Raw genomic sequence first — 17,015 nt, 5'->3', positions numbered from 1 at the left:
GATTCTTAAGAATTTCAAGACAGCAACTTCTGAGCTTGCAGGCCCAAGCACCTGGCCTTCTCAACACAGGACCCCCGTCACCCACCCATGAAGCCAGCTCTGCCTCGGATGCTCAAAGATCTGAAGTCACCATTTCCACCTTGTCACGCAGCTGTGAAGCTCTGAACTCACAGTAATGTCAACTTGGAACTCCAGATTCAGTAAAAACTTCAGATTCAGTGCCCTTCCCCCCAGCCCCACACTAGGCACCTTCAGAGGTGCTTCCTTAGTCCCTACAACCACCCTGATAGGATCGAACGAGGGGCCAGGCTCAGAGAGCTCAAGTCACCTGCCCGAGCTCACTCACCTGGGAGGTGTGAGAGCTGGGACTGGAAGCCAGGTCTGCCTGTCTGCCTGCCAGGCTCTCCCCTCCGCTTGTAGCCTCTTCCCACATGGCTCCCAGGATGGGGGCTCGTCCCATCTCTAAACCACCTGGTTCATTCTGGGATCTATCCTAGCCCAACACACATCCCTGAATCCAAGCTGAGCCCCTGTCGGGGAGCAGAGAAGAGGTCTGGTCCCAAGACCAGATTATTAGCTTTGTGATCAAAGGTGTCCAGGAGTCATTCATTCATTCACTCACTCATGCACTAAATGCCCTAATCACCTGACCACTGCCTCGTCCTCTTCCCCAGGCTCCTCCCCTCCACCCACTCGGGGCTCCAGCTAGTGCTCCATAGCACTGAGCTGTGCACCCCTTGGCCTTTGCACATTCTGGTCTCCTGTTGGGAATGCTCTTGTCACCCGCATACTTCCCTGCCTGCTGAAATTCTCCCAAGCTCAAATGCCTCCTCCTGGGGACTCCTGGCCTAGCCAGGCGTGTGCTCCCTGCCCCCTGCTCCCACCACTTGCCCGCAGTCAACGTGGAACAGCAGAGCCAGTGCCACACGTGTCTGTCCCCCACCGGGCTGGCGGAAACTCCCTGAGGACAGGGTGAGTCCTTTGTCACCCCCTTTGCCTGGCGTATAGTAAGTGCTCAGTAATGCCTTGATGAGTGAATGGACACTGGCTCTGTGGTAGACATTAATGATAAGGAAGCTTCTACCCTCACGGTCTGATTGTGGTAGAGTGTGGTCGGTGCTATAATAGGGCTTGCAGTGTGAACCCAAGCAGGAAGTGAGTCATTTTACAGCCACAGGTGTGGGTTCATGTTGCATACAACCTTAAAACCCTTTCAGGGGTCTGTAGGCCAGAGAAGGGGTGGGTACAAAGGGCAGAACCCCGTTTGGTGCTGGGGAGCAGAAAGCAGGTCAGTTGTGAGTGATTACATATGTGTGTGTGTGTGTGTGTGTGTGTGTGTCAGAGTGGCAGCAGAGGCCCATTTGGTGGGAATTTGGAGCAATGCTTCCAACTGAGCGTATTACCTTCCAGGGCAAAAGATTTTCTTAAAAAGACTTTGAAAGAAAGGCCAGCTTAGTAAAGCTTTCTGGCTGTAGCCCCCCACCAGCGCGCACACACACACACACACACACACACACACACATATCCTGCAGGGCAGAGGGCACCTGTTTGCTCTGGGTGAGCTCCAGGAAGGTGGAAACAGAGCCCATTTCCCAGGAAGTAGGCCGTCAGGTAGGCAGGAGAAGCCGAGTGAGTGATGAGTGACCACAGTGACAAAGACAGAAGGTCTTAGAATGTCTGAGCTGGGAGGGGTCTGAAGACGCTGAGGTCCATAGAAGAAGAAGGGGGGACTTCCCCGGTGGTCCAGTGGGTAAGACTCTGAGCTCCCAGTGCAGGGGGCCCAGGTTCGATCCCTGGTTGGGGAGCTGGATCCTGCATGCATGCCGCAACTAAGAAGTCCGCATGCCGCAACTAAAAGATCCTGCATGCCGCAACTAAGACCCAGCACAGCCAAAATAAATAAATAAATAAATAAATATTTCTTTAAAAAAGAAGAAGGGACTTACCCAAGGTCACTCCAAGGTCACTTCAAGCACTGGAGTCCAGACTCAAACTTGGATCTCCAGGCTCCAGATCCTTGGCCTGTGCCTGCCCCACAACTTACTCCTTCCCTGTTGAGGAGACGGGCCTGATAAAAGGTGAATGTTAGGGAATGACTGTCACCTGGATGGCCCCAAGCACTCATGGTCTACCTTTTCTCTGATAGCCAAATAAAATCCTCAAGCCCCCATCCCACTTACTCCTGAGGATTCCCCAGGGGCCTTACCTTTTCCTGCCCACCTCTTGCTTTCAAATTCTACTCTCCTGATGTATCACCTCACTTCCCAAGGCAGCTATTTTTACTTTACTGCTCTTTGCTCCTTGGGCGGTCACTACATGTATCTGTCAGAAGGAGCTAGGCGATGCTGCAGTAACAAACAACCCCAGGGTCTTAGTGGCTGGAAACAACAAAGGTTGCTTTCTCACTCACGCTTTGTGTCCATGGTGGGTTCTGCTCCACAACATCCTCACTCAGAGTCAGGGACACAGTCTGATGGGGCTCCCACTGTCAGGAAATTCACCAGTCACATGGCAGGGGAAAGGAACCAAGCAGATGATGTGACACCTCTGCTCACGTTTCATTGGGCAAAGCAAGTCACGTGACCAGGCCCTACTTGAGGGGACTGGGAGATACCATCCTGCCGTGTCCGAGGAGGAGAAGCAGCATATCCACGAAAGCCCTGGTGACTACCCAACCGTGGCTCCTCCTTCAGTTCCCAAGTCCCTTGACACAGGCTGTTGTGTGTAACAGATTTTCCAAAAGGTTTAGCTATAATAGAGAGGGGGGTCCATCACTGAAACAGAAAACAGCTTAAAAATGAATGGAAGCCGCCCCTGCCCTCATGTCACCTAGCCTTTTCCTGCTACAAGGATTTCCCACCAACTTCTCCTCGCACTCCCACGTGCCATTTCGTTGGTGGTGGTGTCCTTCATAATCTCTTTATCTACCAAGACCCTCACCTTGCATCCAGTGATGTGTGGAGCAGGCTCCTATCACCTTTGCAAGAACCAACTGTTACGTTTTCAAGAATTTTGCAAGCTAGTTATTCAACTTTCGGTAGCTTCAAATGGGCTGAGGTAGGAATGCCCACACCATGGAAACAGGCAGTTGCTACCAGCCGGAGGTTTTCTTTCAGAGAGCTGGTCATTAAGCACTTACCAGTATACCATTGTCTACATCTTTTTTCATAATGTGCAGGACCTGGTGCAAAATGAAAATGCAGGGCCCTTAAGAATCTCAAAGCAGCAGCAGCAGAGCCTTAAAGCAAGCGTTGGTCCTTCTAAGCCTGGAGCTCTGCATGGGTCACACATCCAGGAATCCAGCCCTGTTTCTACTCCCAACCCTGTAGCCCCCACCCCTAGCCCTGGAAGTAACAGGAGATTGCCTCCAAACAAAAGTCTGCAGAAAGCTTTACCAGGCGTAACTACCCACCTCTGTCTTAGTCTCTTTTCTCCCATCTAAACAACCTTATTAGGCTTCATCTTTCATAACCCAAAGGCTCTAAGGACCATCTAAAACAAAGGGAATGTCTACCTCTGAGAAGAATCACCCCCCAACCTCTAGAATGCTCAGTTTGGACCATTTCATTGTTTTGTTGGTTGGTTGGTTGGTTGGGGTTTTTTTTTGGCCGCTTTGTGTGGCTTGCAGGATCTTAGTTCCCCGAACAGGGACAGAATCAGCGACCCCTGCAGTGGAAGTGCAGAGTCCTAACCACTGGACCGCCAGGGAATTCCCCCATTTCATTGTTTTAATAGCTATTTTCCTCCCATTTATGATGGGAAGTAAATTTGGAGAGTGAAGACAGGCCCTAAAGGGCAAAATAGGAGTTTAGAGGCAGTCGTAATATTTTATTGGCTTGGAAGCACTCAGGATCCTGGGAGGCTGACACTGGAAGAAACGGAAAAGATCTTTAGTTCAGGGTTTAAATAAAAATTTAGGGCTTCCCTGGTGGCGCAGTGGTTAAGAATCGGCCTGCCGATGCAGGGGACGTGGGTTTGAGCCCCGGTCTGGGAAGATCCCACATGCTGTGGAGCAGCTAAGCCTGTGCACCACAACTACTGAGCCTGCGCTCTACAGCCCGTGCTCTGCAATGAGAGAAGCCACCGCCATGAGAAGCCCACGCACTGCAACAAAGAGTAGCCCCCGCTAGCCACAACTAGAGAAAGCCCACGTGCAGCAATGAAGACCCAACAGAGCCAAAAAGAAATAAAATTAAAAAAAAATTAGCCATGGGATTGGTTTTGCAAACAAACTTCAACATGGTACCCCACTTTATAAACTAGGTCAATGAGGGGATTACTCTGGGAGAAGTAAGAAAGGACGGCCGTGACCCCTCCCATGCAGCCCCTCCCCAGGGCCCACCCTGCATGCCTTGAGTCCCGCTTCCCATCTCCCCCTTGCCATCCTCCCCCCCACCACCCTGGCACACAACACCCTGTCATACCTGTGCCTCTGTTCACACACCCCCTCTCAACTTCCCTCCATCCTGTAGCCCACCTGTTGGGCTCCTCTTTGTCCTTCAAAACCCCTTCCAGGTAGCCCTTGCTGCTTTCATGGTGAGACCTTCCCATTGCAGTAGGAACATACCTCGCTTCTGGCCTCTCCTTGTCCGATTATAAATTGCCTCTCTGGGGGTCTGACCCCCTTCTCAGGCTGGAAGCTCCTCCCGGGAAGGGATCTGACTCATCCACCTTAGCCAGTGGCGAGCTGTGTCTCACCAGTACCCAACCCAAAGACTGCATCAGGATCCGCTGGCGGTGTTGGCACAAAGGCAGACAGAGATGGGCACCCACTGGGCTTGGAGGAGGCCAGAAGAGATCAAGAAGGAGGGAGAAAGAACTGAGCTGCCTGGCATGAACTACAGAGATCTGCAGGAAAAGCAAGAGCTACAGAGATCTTTAGTAAAACCTCGGAGGCTAACAAAAAGGAAAGAACCTGGATTAATTCCACTATCAATGACTGCACTGACGAAATGCATTCTGGATGAAAGACACTGTCTCCAGAGAGGGGAGTAGGATGGGGCAGAAGCCCATGCGCTATGCCTCAAAGGGGTGTGGCAAACAGGGTTTTCCTCTGATGGGTCAAGGAGGCCAGACCATGGGTGGCCAGTGGGCGGGGGCCAGCGGAGACAGCAGGCTTTGAGCCAGGTCAGACAGCCGGAGCTGGACCCTAGCTGGCAAGTTGGGCGTGAGCCAAAGTCCCCACTCTGCATGGCCTTCATTGACAAGGGTCAGCTGAGCAGACCCTGAACATCCAGCAAGCAAACCAGGGTCCAAGGCAAATCCATCTCCAGAAGAGACCTGCCAGGGTAAGAGAAAGGCTGCCTCCATGAGCTCACCTGACACTGGCTCCTGGCAGGGATGGGCTGTAGGCCAAGACTTCTGCAGGGTCCCCAGGCTCACAACCCTCTAGAGCTTTGCCCACCAGGCCTGATCCTTAAACAAAGACTCCAAGGCTGCTGGCACTGCCTGCGCACGTAGCATAGTACCTGACCTAATTGCATCTATTTTTTGCCCTGGTCCCTGCTGAGTAGATGTCCTGGAATGCCTCTCTCTGAGACAAGCGCCAGTTTTTTTTTTTTTTTTTTTTTTTAAACTCCTTTCCATCTTTGTAGCTCTCAAATATTTGTAAGTTCTTGCTTCACTCACCCCACCCTTTTTAATTTATTTTATTTATGGCTGTGTTGGGTCTTCGTTTCTGTGCGAGGGCTTTCTCCAGTTGTGGCAAGCGGGGGCCACTCTTCATCGCGGTGCGCGGGCCTCTCGCTATCGCGGCCTCTCTTGTTGCGGAGCACAGGCTCCAGACGCGCAGGCTCAGCAATTGTGGCTCACGGGCCCAGCCGCTCCACGGCATGTGGGATCTTCTCAGACCAGGGCTCGAACCCGTGTCCCCTGCATTGGCAGGCGGATTCTCAACCACTGCGCCACCAGGGAAGCCCCCAAGCGCCAGTTTTAAATACAGACCACACACACACACACACACACACACACACACACTGCCATCCAAAAGAAAAAAAAGGTTTCCGTGTGCAAATCTCAAAACTGGCAAAGAAAGCAGACTGGCAAGGAGGTGACAACATCAGACCAAAGGTGGGCATTGACTGGGCATCCCTGCATCTCTGAGCTCTCCAGTAGCCTGCCTCTGTGTGTGTGTGTGTGTGTTCATTCCTTAGGCCTTTAGAATACAGATCAAAGAATCAGCCTTTATTTTAATGTGCAGATGTTCCCAGAGAATGGAAAGAAAAGGTGGGGGGGAGGAGAGAAAAAGGAAAAGTCCTTGTCGGTGCTGAATATTTCTCAGATATTTTCAGCCGCTCTCCAAGCACAGGCCAGGGTAATTTTAGCAACCCGCAAGTGGAGAGCGGTAACTTCCGTTTTGCTTTCAAAGTGCTCAATCGCTCAACTGTGAGAGCCCATTCATTCTGCAGTTCAGCAAGTGGCCTTGAGGGGACAAAGCCCCGTGCTCTGAAGAGGCGCGAGGGGCTCTGGCTTTGTGGCAGTGTTTGTGGACTCCCCTGGGCCGCTGTCTTGAGATGTACGGGGCTTGGTGACTGCAGTGTCTTCCTGACCAGGGATGGAACTCATGCCCCTGCAGTGGAAGCGTGGAGTCCTAACCACTGGACTGCCAGGGAGGTCCCTGCTCTGATCCTTCTTTAATTTACTGACTTACGTCGCCAACAAATATATGTTGAGTGCCAGCCGAATGCTAAGCACCAGGAGCCCAGGAATGAATGAAACGGGGTGGTCCTTCGCCCACAGAGCTCACAGCCGCTGCGATGGAATAAATAGGCATTGCCTGCATTTTCCCGGGCAAGTCCGCAGGCCGTGGGAGCCTTGGTGGAGGAACCCCAGCAGAGACTTGCGGACTCGGGGGTGGCAGGAAGGAGCCCACCCGGGGGCTACACCACAGGCCCGTCCACCTGAGCAGTGCCAGAGGCCCCGGCCACGGTATGGCTAAAGGCGCCCCTTCTCCTGGTCACCACCCCATTGGTTTTGTTCTTGCAGCTGGGCCGACCTCTCTGATCCCGAAATCTGGCAAATGGAGATTCTTAGATCAGCTCAAACGTTCGTTTCAAGGGCTGTTCCAGTTTTCTAGGCCAGCAGTTTCCAGGTTGTGCTCCAAAGAGGGCTCCAAGTCAAAGAAGTGCTTCAAGGTTGTCCCAGGACGGGACAGCCAAGCCAGCAGTGCTTTCATCTGAAGTCCTGCTGGGGTTCCAGGACGGTTTTGTTTGAAAAAAATAAAGGGACTACCCAAGTGCCCATCGACGGATGAATGGATGGCAACATGGGGTCTGTACATAACAATGGATATTACTCGGCCTTAAAAAGGAAGGAAAGTCTGACACATGCTATGACGTGGGTGAACCTTGAGGATGTTATGCTGGTGAAATAAGCCAGCCGCAGAAAGACAAATGCTGTCTGATTCCACTTAGGCGAGGTCCCTAGAGGAGTCAAATTCATAGAGACAGAAAGTAGAAGGGCGGGTGCCAGGGGCTGAGGGAGGGGGGATGGGGAGTTAGTGTGTTTTGTTTTGTTTTGGCCGCGCTGCGCGGCATGCGGGATCTTAGTTCCCTGACCAGGAATCAAACCCACACCCCCTGCAGTGGAAACGCAGAGCCTTAACCGCTGGACCACCAGGGAAGTCATTAAACTCATTATTAAACTCATTAAACTCATTATTGTTTAATGAGTACAGAGCTCGGGAAGTTGAGAAAGTTCCAGAGATGGATGATGGTGATGGTTGCACAACAATGTGAATGTACTTGATGCCACTGAACTGTGCACTTAAAATTGGTTAAAATGGTAATTTTTTTTTTTTAATTTATTTATGGCTGTGTTGGGTCTTCGTTTCTGTGCGAGGGCTTTCTCTAGTTGTGGCAAGCGGGGACCACTCTTCATCGCGGTGCACAGGCCTCTAACTATCGCGGCCTCTCTTGTTGCGGAGCACAGGCTCCAGACGCGCAGGCTCAGTAATTGTGGCTCACGGGATCTTCCCAGACCAGGGGTCGAACCCGTGTCCCCTGCATTGGCAGGCAGATTCTCAACCACTGCGCCACCAGGGAAGCCCCCAAAATGGTAAATTTTATGTTATATATATTTTACCACAATAAAAATTCGAAAGTAAAGGGACTGATGATGGTTTAGGGAATAAGGAAGAGAATCACAGATTTGGACCAAAGCTCCCAGATTACAAATGGGTTGCCTGCAGCCCAGAGAGTGCCTCGCCCAGGGTCACTCGGAGTCAGAGCCCAGCTGCCCCGGACCCAGGTGGACGGGCTCCCGGTCCAGTGCTCACTCACCGACGTCTGGCTCGAAACCTCACACAGAGCAAAGGACACGAGCTGCAGTACCACTGGTCCTTGGGGAGCACGTGGCGGGGCGCTCGCTCACCACACCACGCCTGGGGGCAGCCGGAGGGGTGGGGCTTCCGCCGGCTGGCGCCGCTCGCCCCCTGCAGCTGACCCGTGTTTCCGTTGCAGATCGCATCCCTGCTCAAGGACAATGAGCGCATCCAGTCCACCCAGACTGTCACCCCCAACGACGAAGACAGTGACATCAAGAAAATCAAGAAGGTCTGTACCATCTCTCGGGGCTGGCAAAGCTGCCCTGGTCCTCTTTAGAGAGCCCCCTGGCACAGCCCAGGGTCTGCAGTGTCCACCTACTGTCCCACTGCTCTCAGGCGTATCACTCCCACCTCCGCCCCAAAGGCAGAATCAACAGCCCCTCACCCCTGACCAGCACCTCGTCGAGCCATGTCTTCTGGTTGTCTCTGTGAGGTAGGGTGGTTCAGCCCATTTGATAGATAGGAGAACTGAGGCTCCAAGAGATGAAAGAGTGGATAGAGCCAGGGCAGGAACCCAGGCTGTGAGACTCAGAGCCGAGAGCTTTCCTCACAACGCTGGGCAGCCTCAATGGTACCCCAGGCCACATGTCCACTGTCACAGCCCTGCATGCCCACCCTCCCCCCAGCTACTCTCCTGCAAACACGTCCCCCTTTCATCCCCGGCAGAGGTCAGCATGGGAGCCGGCCTCTGTGACACCCCTTAGCTGGCCCCACTGGTTTTACACTATTAGAGGCTAGGAGAGACATCTCAGAAGGTATCAGAAAGCTGCCCAGTGGCAGGGATACTGACCAACACCGTGGGCCCCCCCATGGAGGGGGGTGTGGAGGGGAAGAGTATGGTCTGTGTTTTGCAGCTTGCCAGACTTGAAGCAGGGGAACCTGACTCACCCTAAGAAAAACACACGAAACCAAAAAATCCTCCTTGTTGAGAGCGTAAAAGGACACCAGCGCCATCCAGACCAGAAAACTGCAAACTGGCATCCCACAGGCCAAGTTCAGCCTACCAGCATGTTTGGGGTTCTTAGCCCACACGGTGTTTTTTTTTTCCCTTTTTAATTTGTTGCCAGTGCTTTAAAAGCTAAACATTTCACATAAAAATATGTATTTCTGGCTTCTTAAAAATAGGAAGAGCTAACATTCATTACGCACTTTCCATGTGCCAGACACTATTCTAGGAGATTTATGTAGATTAATCTGTTCCTAACTAAAAGCCCTCTGAGGTTTTATTATTATCTGCGTTTCACATGGGTTGCTGAGGCACAGAAAGGCAAAGTGACTTCCCCAGGTCACACAGCTAAGTATTTGCAGAGTGACATTTAAACCTTGGCCACCAAGCTCCAGAGCCCACATCCTTGGTCACTGCGACACACGATCTCTTGGAAAAGCAGAAGGCCTTGCAGCCCCGGGCCCACCTCCTGCACACAGTGACTGCTGGCCCCAGGCCAGGTGCTGCTCCATTAGTGCCCACCCAGCCGGCTTCAGGGTCTATAGGACCTGCCAGGCCCCCATGGACATTGGGATTTGCCACCAGTGCCACCTGGGGTCTGAACCAAGCCCCACCCAGGCAGGGATGCGCTGGCCTTCCTTCTCTGCCATGGCCCCACTGGGCTTTCCGGCCCATTTTGCAAAGCCGTTCTGGTTGGAACATTTTGTTAAGTACCACCTGAAATGCACCTCCCTCCTTTTGTTTTCACCCTCCTGGGGCTTCAGAGCAAGGCCCTCCTTTATCCAGAAAAGGCTCCTCTCTTCAAGGAGATCTGTCTTGCTGAGGCCAGGCCTCTCCTCCCCAGGGCAGACGTCCCTGGCCAAAGGTCTGCACCCGGATGGTTGCACCTGCTGTGCATGGCCAGTGCCCTTTGCAGCTGATAATATTTTGATGAGTGCCTTGGCAGGCGGCCCCTGGATCTCCAGGTGCCCCCACCCCAGCACCGCCCAGCACCCTTGCTCCTGGGGCCCTGGGGCCCTGGGGCCCTCCCTGTGCAGCCCCTGAGCTTGCACACAGCTCAGCAGCAGGAATGGTGAGGAGCTACATGGTGCCTTGATTGGAAGCGTATGTATCTTAAAACAGTTCTCTGTGTCTGTGAATCGAGGCCCTTCCCAAGTTCCTGCCAGAACGAGGCCAGGCCAAGCAGCCCAACTCCGAGTCAGGCAGGTCAAGTGTCTGTCTTCATTTCCCCGCGGAGGTAGAGGAGAGGCTCCAGGCGGGCGCTGATGAGGCCCAAGCATGAGATTAACTAACTTGCCTCACTGAATTTGATAATCGCCCTCTATCCAGACGAGCTTTCATTGAAACTTCTGGGCTTTCAGGCCAGTCATTAGGCAAGAAGCGGTGTGAGCCATGCCCAGCACAGCCTGGCAACCCTCTATGCTCAAGCCCCCTCCCGTGATGGGGACTCGGGGCCACACTTTTCCTCCTTCAGAGGATGCTGCCAAAGCAACCTGGGGGATCTGGTTTAAATGCAGAGGGCCGGGGCAGGGCCTGGGGATTTGCATTTCTAACAAGTTCTCAGGAGATGCCGATGCTCCCTTGCAGGGACCTCACTTAGAGTCCAGCCGTCATCTCATTAGCCCCATGGCACAGAAGGGAAACGGGCTTAGAGGAACCAAAGGGCTTGCCCGGCACCATGCAGGCAGAAGCACCAGGCCTGATCTTTGCCTCAGCTCTTTTCCCTACGTGCCCGGCATGGGGGACAACAGGGCCTTGGCCCCTGCCCTTGGGGCACTCACAGCCTGGAAGGACCAGAGCAGCTGAGGCTAACGGGAGACTCTCCCTCTGGTCTCGGCGCCCAGGTGCAGAGCTTCCTGCGGGGCTGGCTGTGCCGGCGCAAGTGGAAGACCATCATCCAGGACTACATCCGGTCGCCGCACGCCGACAGCATGCGGAAGAGGAACCAGGTGGTGTTCAGCATGCTGGAGGCCGAGGCCGAGTACGTGCAGCAGCTGCACATCCTTGTCAACAACTTCCTGCGCCCGCTGCGGATGGCCGCCAGCTCCAAGAAGCCTCCCATCACGCACGACGATGTCAGCAGCATCTTCCTGAACAGGTGAGCACCTTGAAGCTCAGCCCCCCTTCCCGGAGCCCTTGGCCGAGGCGGGAAGAGGGAGCCTGGCCGGCACTGAACTTGGACACGAGCCCTTGACTAGTTCCCGCCAAGTGCAGAGGAGGAAACTGAGGCCCAGAGAGGAAGGAAGCTGCCCAAGGTCCCATGACGAGAAGCCAGTGCCCCAGCTATTACAGGCAGGAATACAAATAGAGGCCCACGTAGTATATGTCTAAACTAGTGGTTCAACTGGGGCAATGCTGGGAGACATTTTTTTGTTTTTTTTAATTTATTTTTTGCTTCAGAAGGATCAAGTAGGATCAATGGCTGGCAATCCCTGGGAGGCAAATTTTTTTTTTGAATTTTTGAATTTTATTTTATTTATTTTTTTATACAGCAGGTTCTTATTAGTTATCCATTTTATACATATTAGTGTATATATGGGAGACATTTTTGATTGTCAAAACTTGGCGGGGCTGCAGGGGAGGGTTTGCGACTGGCATCTAGTGGGTGGAAGTCAGGGACGCTGCTAAACATCCTACCGTGCCCAGAGCAGTCTCCCACAGCAGAGAATTCTTCCACCAGAAATAATCGTTCCAAGGTTGAGAAACCCTGGTTTAAATGTTTACAAGTTATAAATCAAGCTACAGAAAACCAAATGGGTTCCATTCTTCTACCTTAATATCATCGTCATAACGATCTAGAAGCCAGGTCTAAATTTTTAGAATTCTGAGTCTCCTTAGAGTTGGGCTCTGTATCACACTACCCACATATCTTATGAAAGCAGTTACTTTTCCCAAATGGTGACTCTGGCCATTCGTATGGGGTTTGTGTTACCTGAGAAGGCTGAGCTGATGGCGGCCCTTCTGCTGTCAACCTCTTTTTAAAAGTCTTAGGAAATGGTTTAAATGGGCTTTTTGGTAGGCATTAAAATTGGGTAAACTAGGTAAAAGCAACAAATATGAAAACATGTCAACAGAGTGCTATTTACAAATGATTCTCATCCAGGAATTAAAGTAAATCACTATGTGCTCCAGGTTGTTCATTCAGCTGCATTTCTTTTAAAATATCCATCATTCAGTCATTTCACTAATTCCAACTGGCCCTCATCCAAGCCCTCTGCAGAGGTGTTTGGGACCCAGGGTCACCTTCCCTGTGCCCTGCTCTTCCCCTTTACCTGCCAGTGTGCTGTGACGAGTTTAGGAACCTGTGGGACACCCGGAAGGAAATGGGGTAGAGGCAGTGGACGTGGGTCTGATTCTGAGAGGTTGAGCTGGAGATGCTGAAAGTCCCTGGGAGAAGGACAAGGACAGGGACATTGGGATGCTGACCCCATGGATGTGGATGAGGTGTCGGAGTATGGGGACATGGTGGGGGTGGGGAGCAGGAGGAGGGGAGTGGCTTTTAGCCTCATTAGACCTTCTAGAAACTGAATCACTGGGCCTTACAAGGTTGCTTTTTAATATACATTTCGAACACAGTTTTTAGAGAGTAAATAAATGCTTTGATTTCTTTATTAAAACAAAGAAAATAGGTATTATTGTTTTGTGAAATCAGGTAAGATTTTCTCCAGAAACTACAATTGGGTCTTTTAAACTCAATGACCTGGAATTTGGCTGAAAAGTGTGAAGAACTTGTTTCTTCCTGAATAAACTCCGGACAGCTCAGCTGGAGTCACAGCTTCTCAAACGTGAGCGCTGGGCCCCACCCCGAGTTTCTCAATCTTTAGGTCTCGAGTAGAGCATAGGGATTGCATTTCCAACACGTTTGCAGGTCCCAGAGCACCCGGAAATGAGAGCCTTGAGACAACCGCAGGGGACTGCCTGTACTGGGGGCTCGGCCACGGCCCTACTTGAGAAATACTTCAGGAAGCATTGTTACAGTTCTAGGTTGTTTGTGCTCTCCTTGCATTTTAGGCCACAGTTGCAAACTCTTGGTGACCGTTTATCATAACCACTAAGAGATAAAGGTGTCCTTTTGTATTTATTTAATCTTTGCATAATTTTATTCCACTGCATTCAGTGGAATTCTTTTCACCTGTAATCTTTGGTTAAGAGTATTCATACCAACTCACAGAATGTGTTCAAAAGTTGTTTGAAGCAAATCACAACACGGTTTTATATTTTTGTCTGTTAATCACTGCATGGATCAGATCAGATGCCTTTAACTGAGAATAAACAGGAGGGAAGAAAGTCCCCCTCTTGCTGGTGTCCTTCCAGGCCCCTGCAAGGCCTGTTTCTCCTTTTCCACAATGTGCCCAAGGTTGACTGTTTCCCATCTTAGCAGTCTCATTGATCCTGGTCAAAATAGCCCCAGCCTGATCAATCGTTAAGGCCTCCAGAATATGGACTCTAGCGGTCCTTGGAAACACTGACCAGGGAATGGGACCTGCCTCTTGTAGGTGTTGGAGCATCAAATGAGAGCTCATGTAAAGCATCTAGTACAGAGCCCAGCATAGCCCAAGTGCTCATAAGAGCTAGACATTATTACAACAAGAAAGCTTCACTATGATGCACCCTGTGAGAAACTGAATTCAAATCTAATGTGGAGGGAACACTTCCCAACTCATTCTGTGAGGCCAGCATTACTCTAATACTGAAATCAGAAAAAGACACTGTGAGGAAAGAACACTACAGACCCATATCGCTCATGGTCATAGATGCAAAATATTATAAAATTGAATCCAGAAATATATAAAAAGGATAATACATCATGACCAAGTGGAATTTATCCTAGGAATGCAAGGTTGGTTCAACATTGAAAATTAATCAAATATGTTTTACTATATTTTCTTACAATATTAAGTAAGAAGAACCAATGATCCTATCAATGGATGCCAATCTGATGTGACTGGCTTCTCTCCACCCCCTGGCCCCTGTTCTCAATCCGGAGCAGGCGGGAATTCTTTCCTTCCCCCCCCACCCGGGGCCCAGGGTGGGGCAGGAAGAGCTAGAAAATGACTGCCTTCTAATCATTCACCCCTCACTATATGATCCACTGGGTACATAAGAGTACAAGCTTCACTGGCTTAACCTCTGTGCTTTTTGTGAGCACAAAGAACAGCTGAAATTATTTTTTCATTAACTGTATAGCAACCCTGCACAACACTTGGCATGACTGTTTTGGACTACACTCACCACATTAAGATGGTGCTTTGTGGGCCCTGCTTGGTGCCAGGTTCTCTGTAAGCACTTGGCCTACGTAATTTCCAATCCTCAGAGACGCCCCATGAGGCTGGCACCAGAGATCAGAGAGGTGACGGGGTGTGCTCAGGGTTCGGGTGGGCTGTGATTTTAACCCAGTTCTGTTTGATGTGAAGGCCTGTGCTTCCCCCCTGCTGCCCTGTTAAATAATGGGCTGGAATCTTCCCCGACCCCCATCCTCCCTACCCCCATGCCTGCCCGCCACAGTGCAGGTCTCAGCACGTGCTCCTGCCCACGCCTGCACCGTCGAGAACTTTCGATTGTATGTGAGCCCAGCCTTCCCTCTTACTGTGTAGGTGCTGTGGAGGCCGGATCCGGGACATGAACCTTCCAGGTCTCCCTGCCTCAGACCACAGCACAGAGTCTGTATGTGTCACAGGTCAAGGGCGGAGGCTGCCAGCCCACTCACTGGAAGGATTTCTGCACATAGCTTTCCCCTGGATTTGCATTTAGGCTGAAATGTACAGCCACATTAGACACCTGATGCTAATTTGGTGATTTCATTTGCTGGAGCTCTTTAAAAGAAGTCCTTGAGAAGAGAGAGGCCTGTCTCCAGGTTGGCAGATTCACGGAGGATGCTGCAGAGCTGGGGAGGGGGTTAATTGTGTGCTTCTCGAAGGCTGCGGGGGGAATCTTTGAAGTAAACATGTGCACCAGGTTTTGTTTACCCGAAACAACGAGCATATACTCTTGGGCTATTTCCCTTTAATAAAAACCATGCCCAGCAATGTGTGCTGGGAACCACAGGCATTGCCCCGTGATGAGAGGCATCCCGCGTGGGGGACAGATGGTTCCTATCTTGATGCCCGCTCTGATTGACTGGCAGCGCTTGCCTGGAGTCCTGGGCCGAGAAGAATGATGAGGCTCAGTGGGGGCGTGTGCTGCCATCAGTTCGTCTTGTCTGCCTGGGCTGGGGAGTGAGGAGGCACAGGGTGAGGCTGGAGTGAAGAGGCCTGGCTCTGCCCTCCACCGGCCAAGCCCTGTGGACCTAGGACCAGCCTTGGCCAAGTCACACTCCTTTCTGGGCTCAAGAAGGGAACCAGGCAAAATGAGCACTTCCCAAAGCAGACAAGTCGCTTCCTCTCCCTAGAATTCTTCCCACCCTACTGTCCTTCCTATTTTCCTTATGACAGCTGTCTCCTACTCTTTTTTCATGTCTTTCCTTGGATGTCCCTGACCACCCCCATGCCCCTTGTCACTGTTGGCTTATGTTCCCTGGTTGTGTGCTTCCAGGGCCCCCATGCTGCCCCTTTTGTAGCATTCATTGCACTTAAATAATGATTTCTTCTGTGTATAGATTCCCTGCTGGACTATAAGTGTGCAGGACCATAGAATATAGTTGCCCCGGCTGTGCGCTGCACAATTCAGGGGTAGCATTCACATAGACTAGGGATCAGCAAACTTCTTCTGTCAAGGGTCAGATAGTAAGTATTTTAGGCCTTGTGGGCCAGAGGGTCTCTGTCAAAACTAGGTGGTCTTAGGCAATCCTAAATGAATGGATGTTGCTGTGTTCCCATAAACCTTTACTTATGGACCCTAAAATGTGAATTTCATCTAATTTTTACTTATCGTAAAATATTCTTTTGATTTTTTTTTCAACCGTTTAAAATTATAAAAAAATCCTTCTAAGCTTACAGGCTGTACAAAAACAGAAAGTGGGCCAGCATTCTGGATGGCAAGATTCCATGTCGTAAAGATGTCATTTCACCCAAAACATGCTATAAACTCAATATAATTCCAATCGAAGTGCAGCCTAGCAGAGTGATTTTAATGTTCAACTGAAGGAGTAAAATGCATGTAAATAGATAATAATGTTCTGAAAAAAACAATGAAAGAAACATTTCCTACATTAAGTAAAACGTATTATAGGCTTATAAATATATTAAAAGTAATGAAAACAGCGTGAGACTATTGCCAGAATAGGCCAATAGTCCATCAAAATAAAATACAAAGTCCAGAAACAGACTCAGGCATGTATGAGAATTTAGTAACAAAAAAGGCAGCCTAGCAAAGCAGTGAAAGCAGCTGGAGTATTTGATAAATAAAATGGGGCAATTGGCTAACCAAACTGAGAGAAAGATTACGTTTATATCCTTAACTCACATCCTACACCAAAGTAAACTCTAGTTAAGTATTTATGTGTAAAAATGAAATAGTAAAATAAAATATAGGTGAGTGTGTATACAGTCTAAGAGTGGGAAAAGACATGATGCCTGAAGCAAAAAAGCAGAAAGAAAATCTCATAGGGCAAAATGGAAAAACTTCAAAAAACACCAAACACAAAATCAGTGGGCAAATAGCTGAGTAAAAAATATCTGCAATGTATATGTTAAGATTATATGCTTAATATGGAGAGTTATTTTAAATTAATAAAAGTGACAATAGTAAACGGACATGACTTGGCAGTTCCCAAAAGAAGAAATTCAAATGGCCAATACAAAGGAAAAT

General features: G+C 50.4%; 1 protein-coding gene across 6 annotated transcripts in view; it reads left to right on the top strand.

The window, feature by feature from the left end:
* RASGRF1 (Ras protein specific guanine nucleotide releasing factor 1) overlaps window positions 1-17,015 on the top strand; it is a 108,024-nt gene that overhangs the window by 28,769 nt on the left and 62,240 nt on the right. For all 6 annotated transcript variants that reach the window (XM_036844318.1, XM_036844319.1, XM_036844321.1 and 3 more), the window contains exons 4-5: window positions 8,460-8,552; window positions 11,114-11,367. In XM_036844318.1, the coding sequence (XP_036700213.1) occupies window positions 8,460-8,552; window positions 11,114-11,367 (347 nt within the window). The remainder of the gene's footprint in view (window positions 1-8,459; window positions 8,553-11,113; window positions 11,368-17,015) is intronic.

This window comes from Balaenoptera musculus, chromosome 2, assembly GCF_009873245.2.
Source record: "Balaenoptera musculus isolate JJ_BM4_2016_0621 chromosome 2, mBalMus1.pri.v3, whole genome shotgun sequence".
Classification (NCBI taxonomy): domain Eukaryota; kingdom Metazoa; phylum Chordata; class Mammalia; order Artiodactyla; family Balaenopteridae; genus Balaenoptera; species Balaenoptera musculus.
Note: the sequence above shows the minus strand (reverse complement) of the source record. Positions and strands in the feature narration are given on the sequence as shown.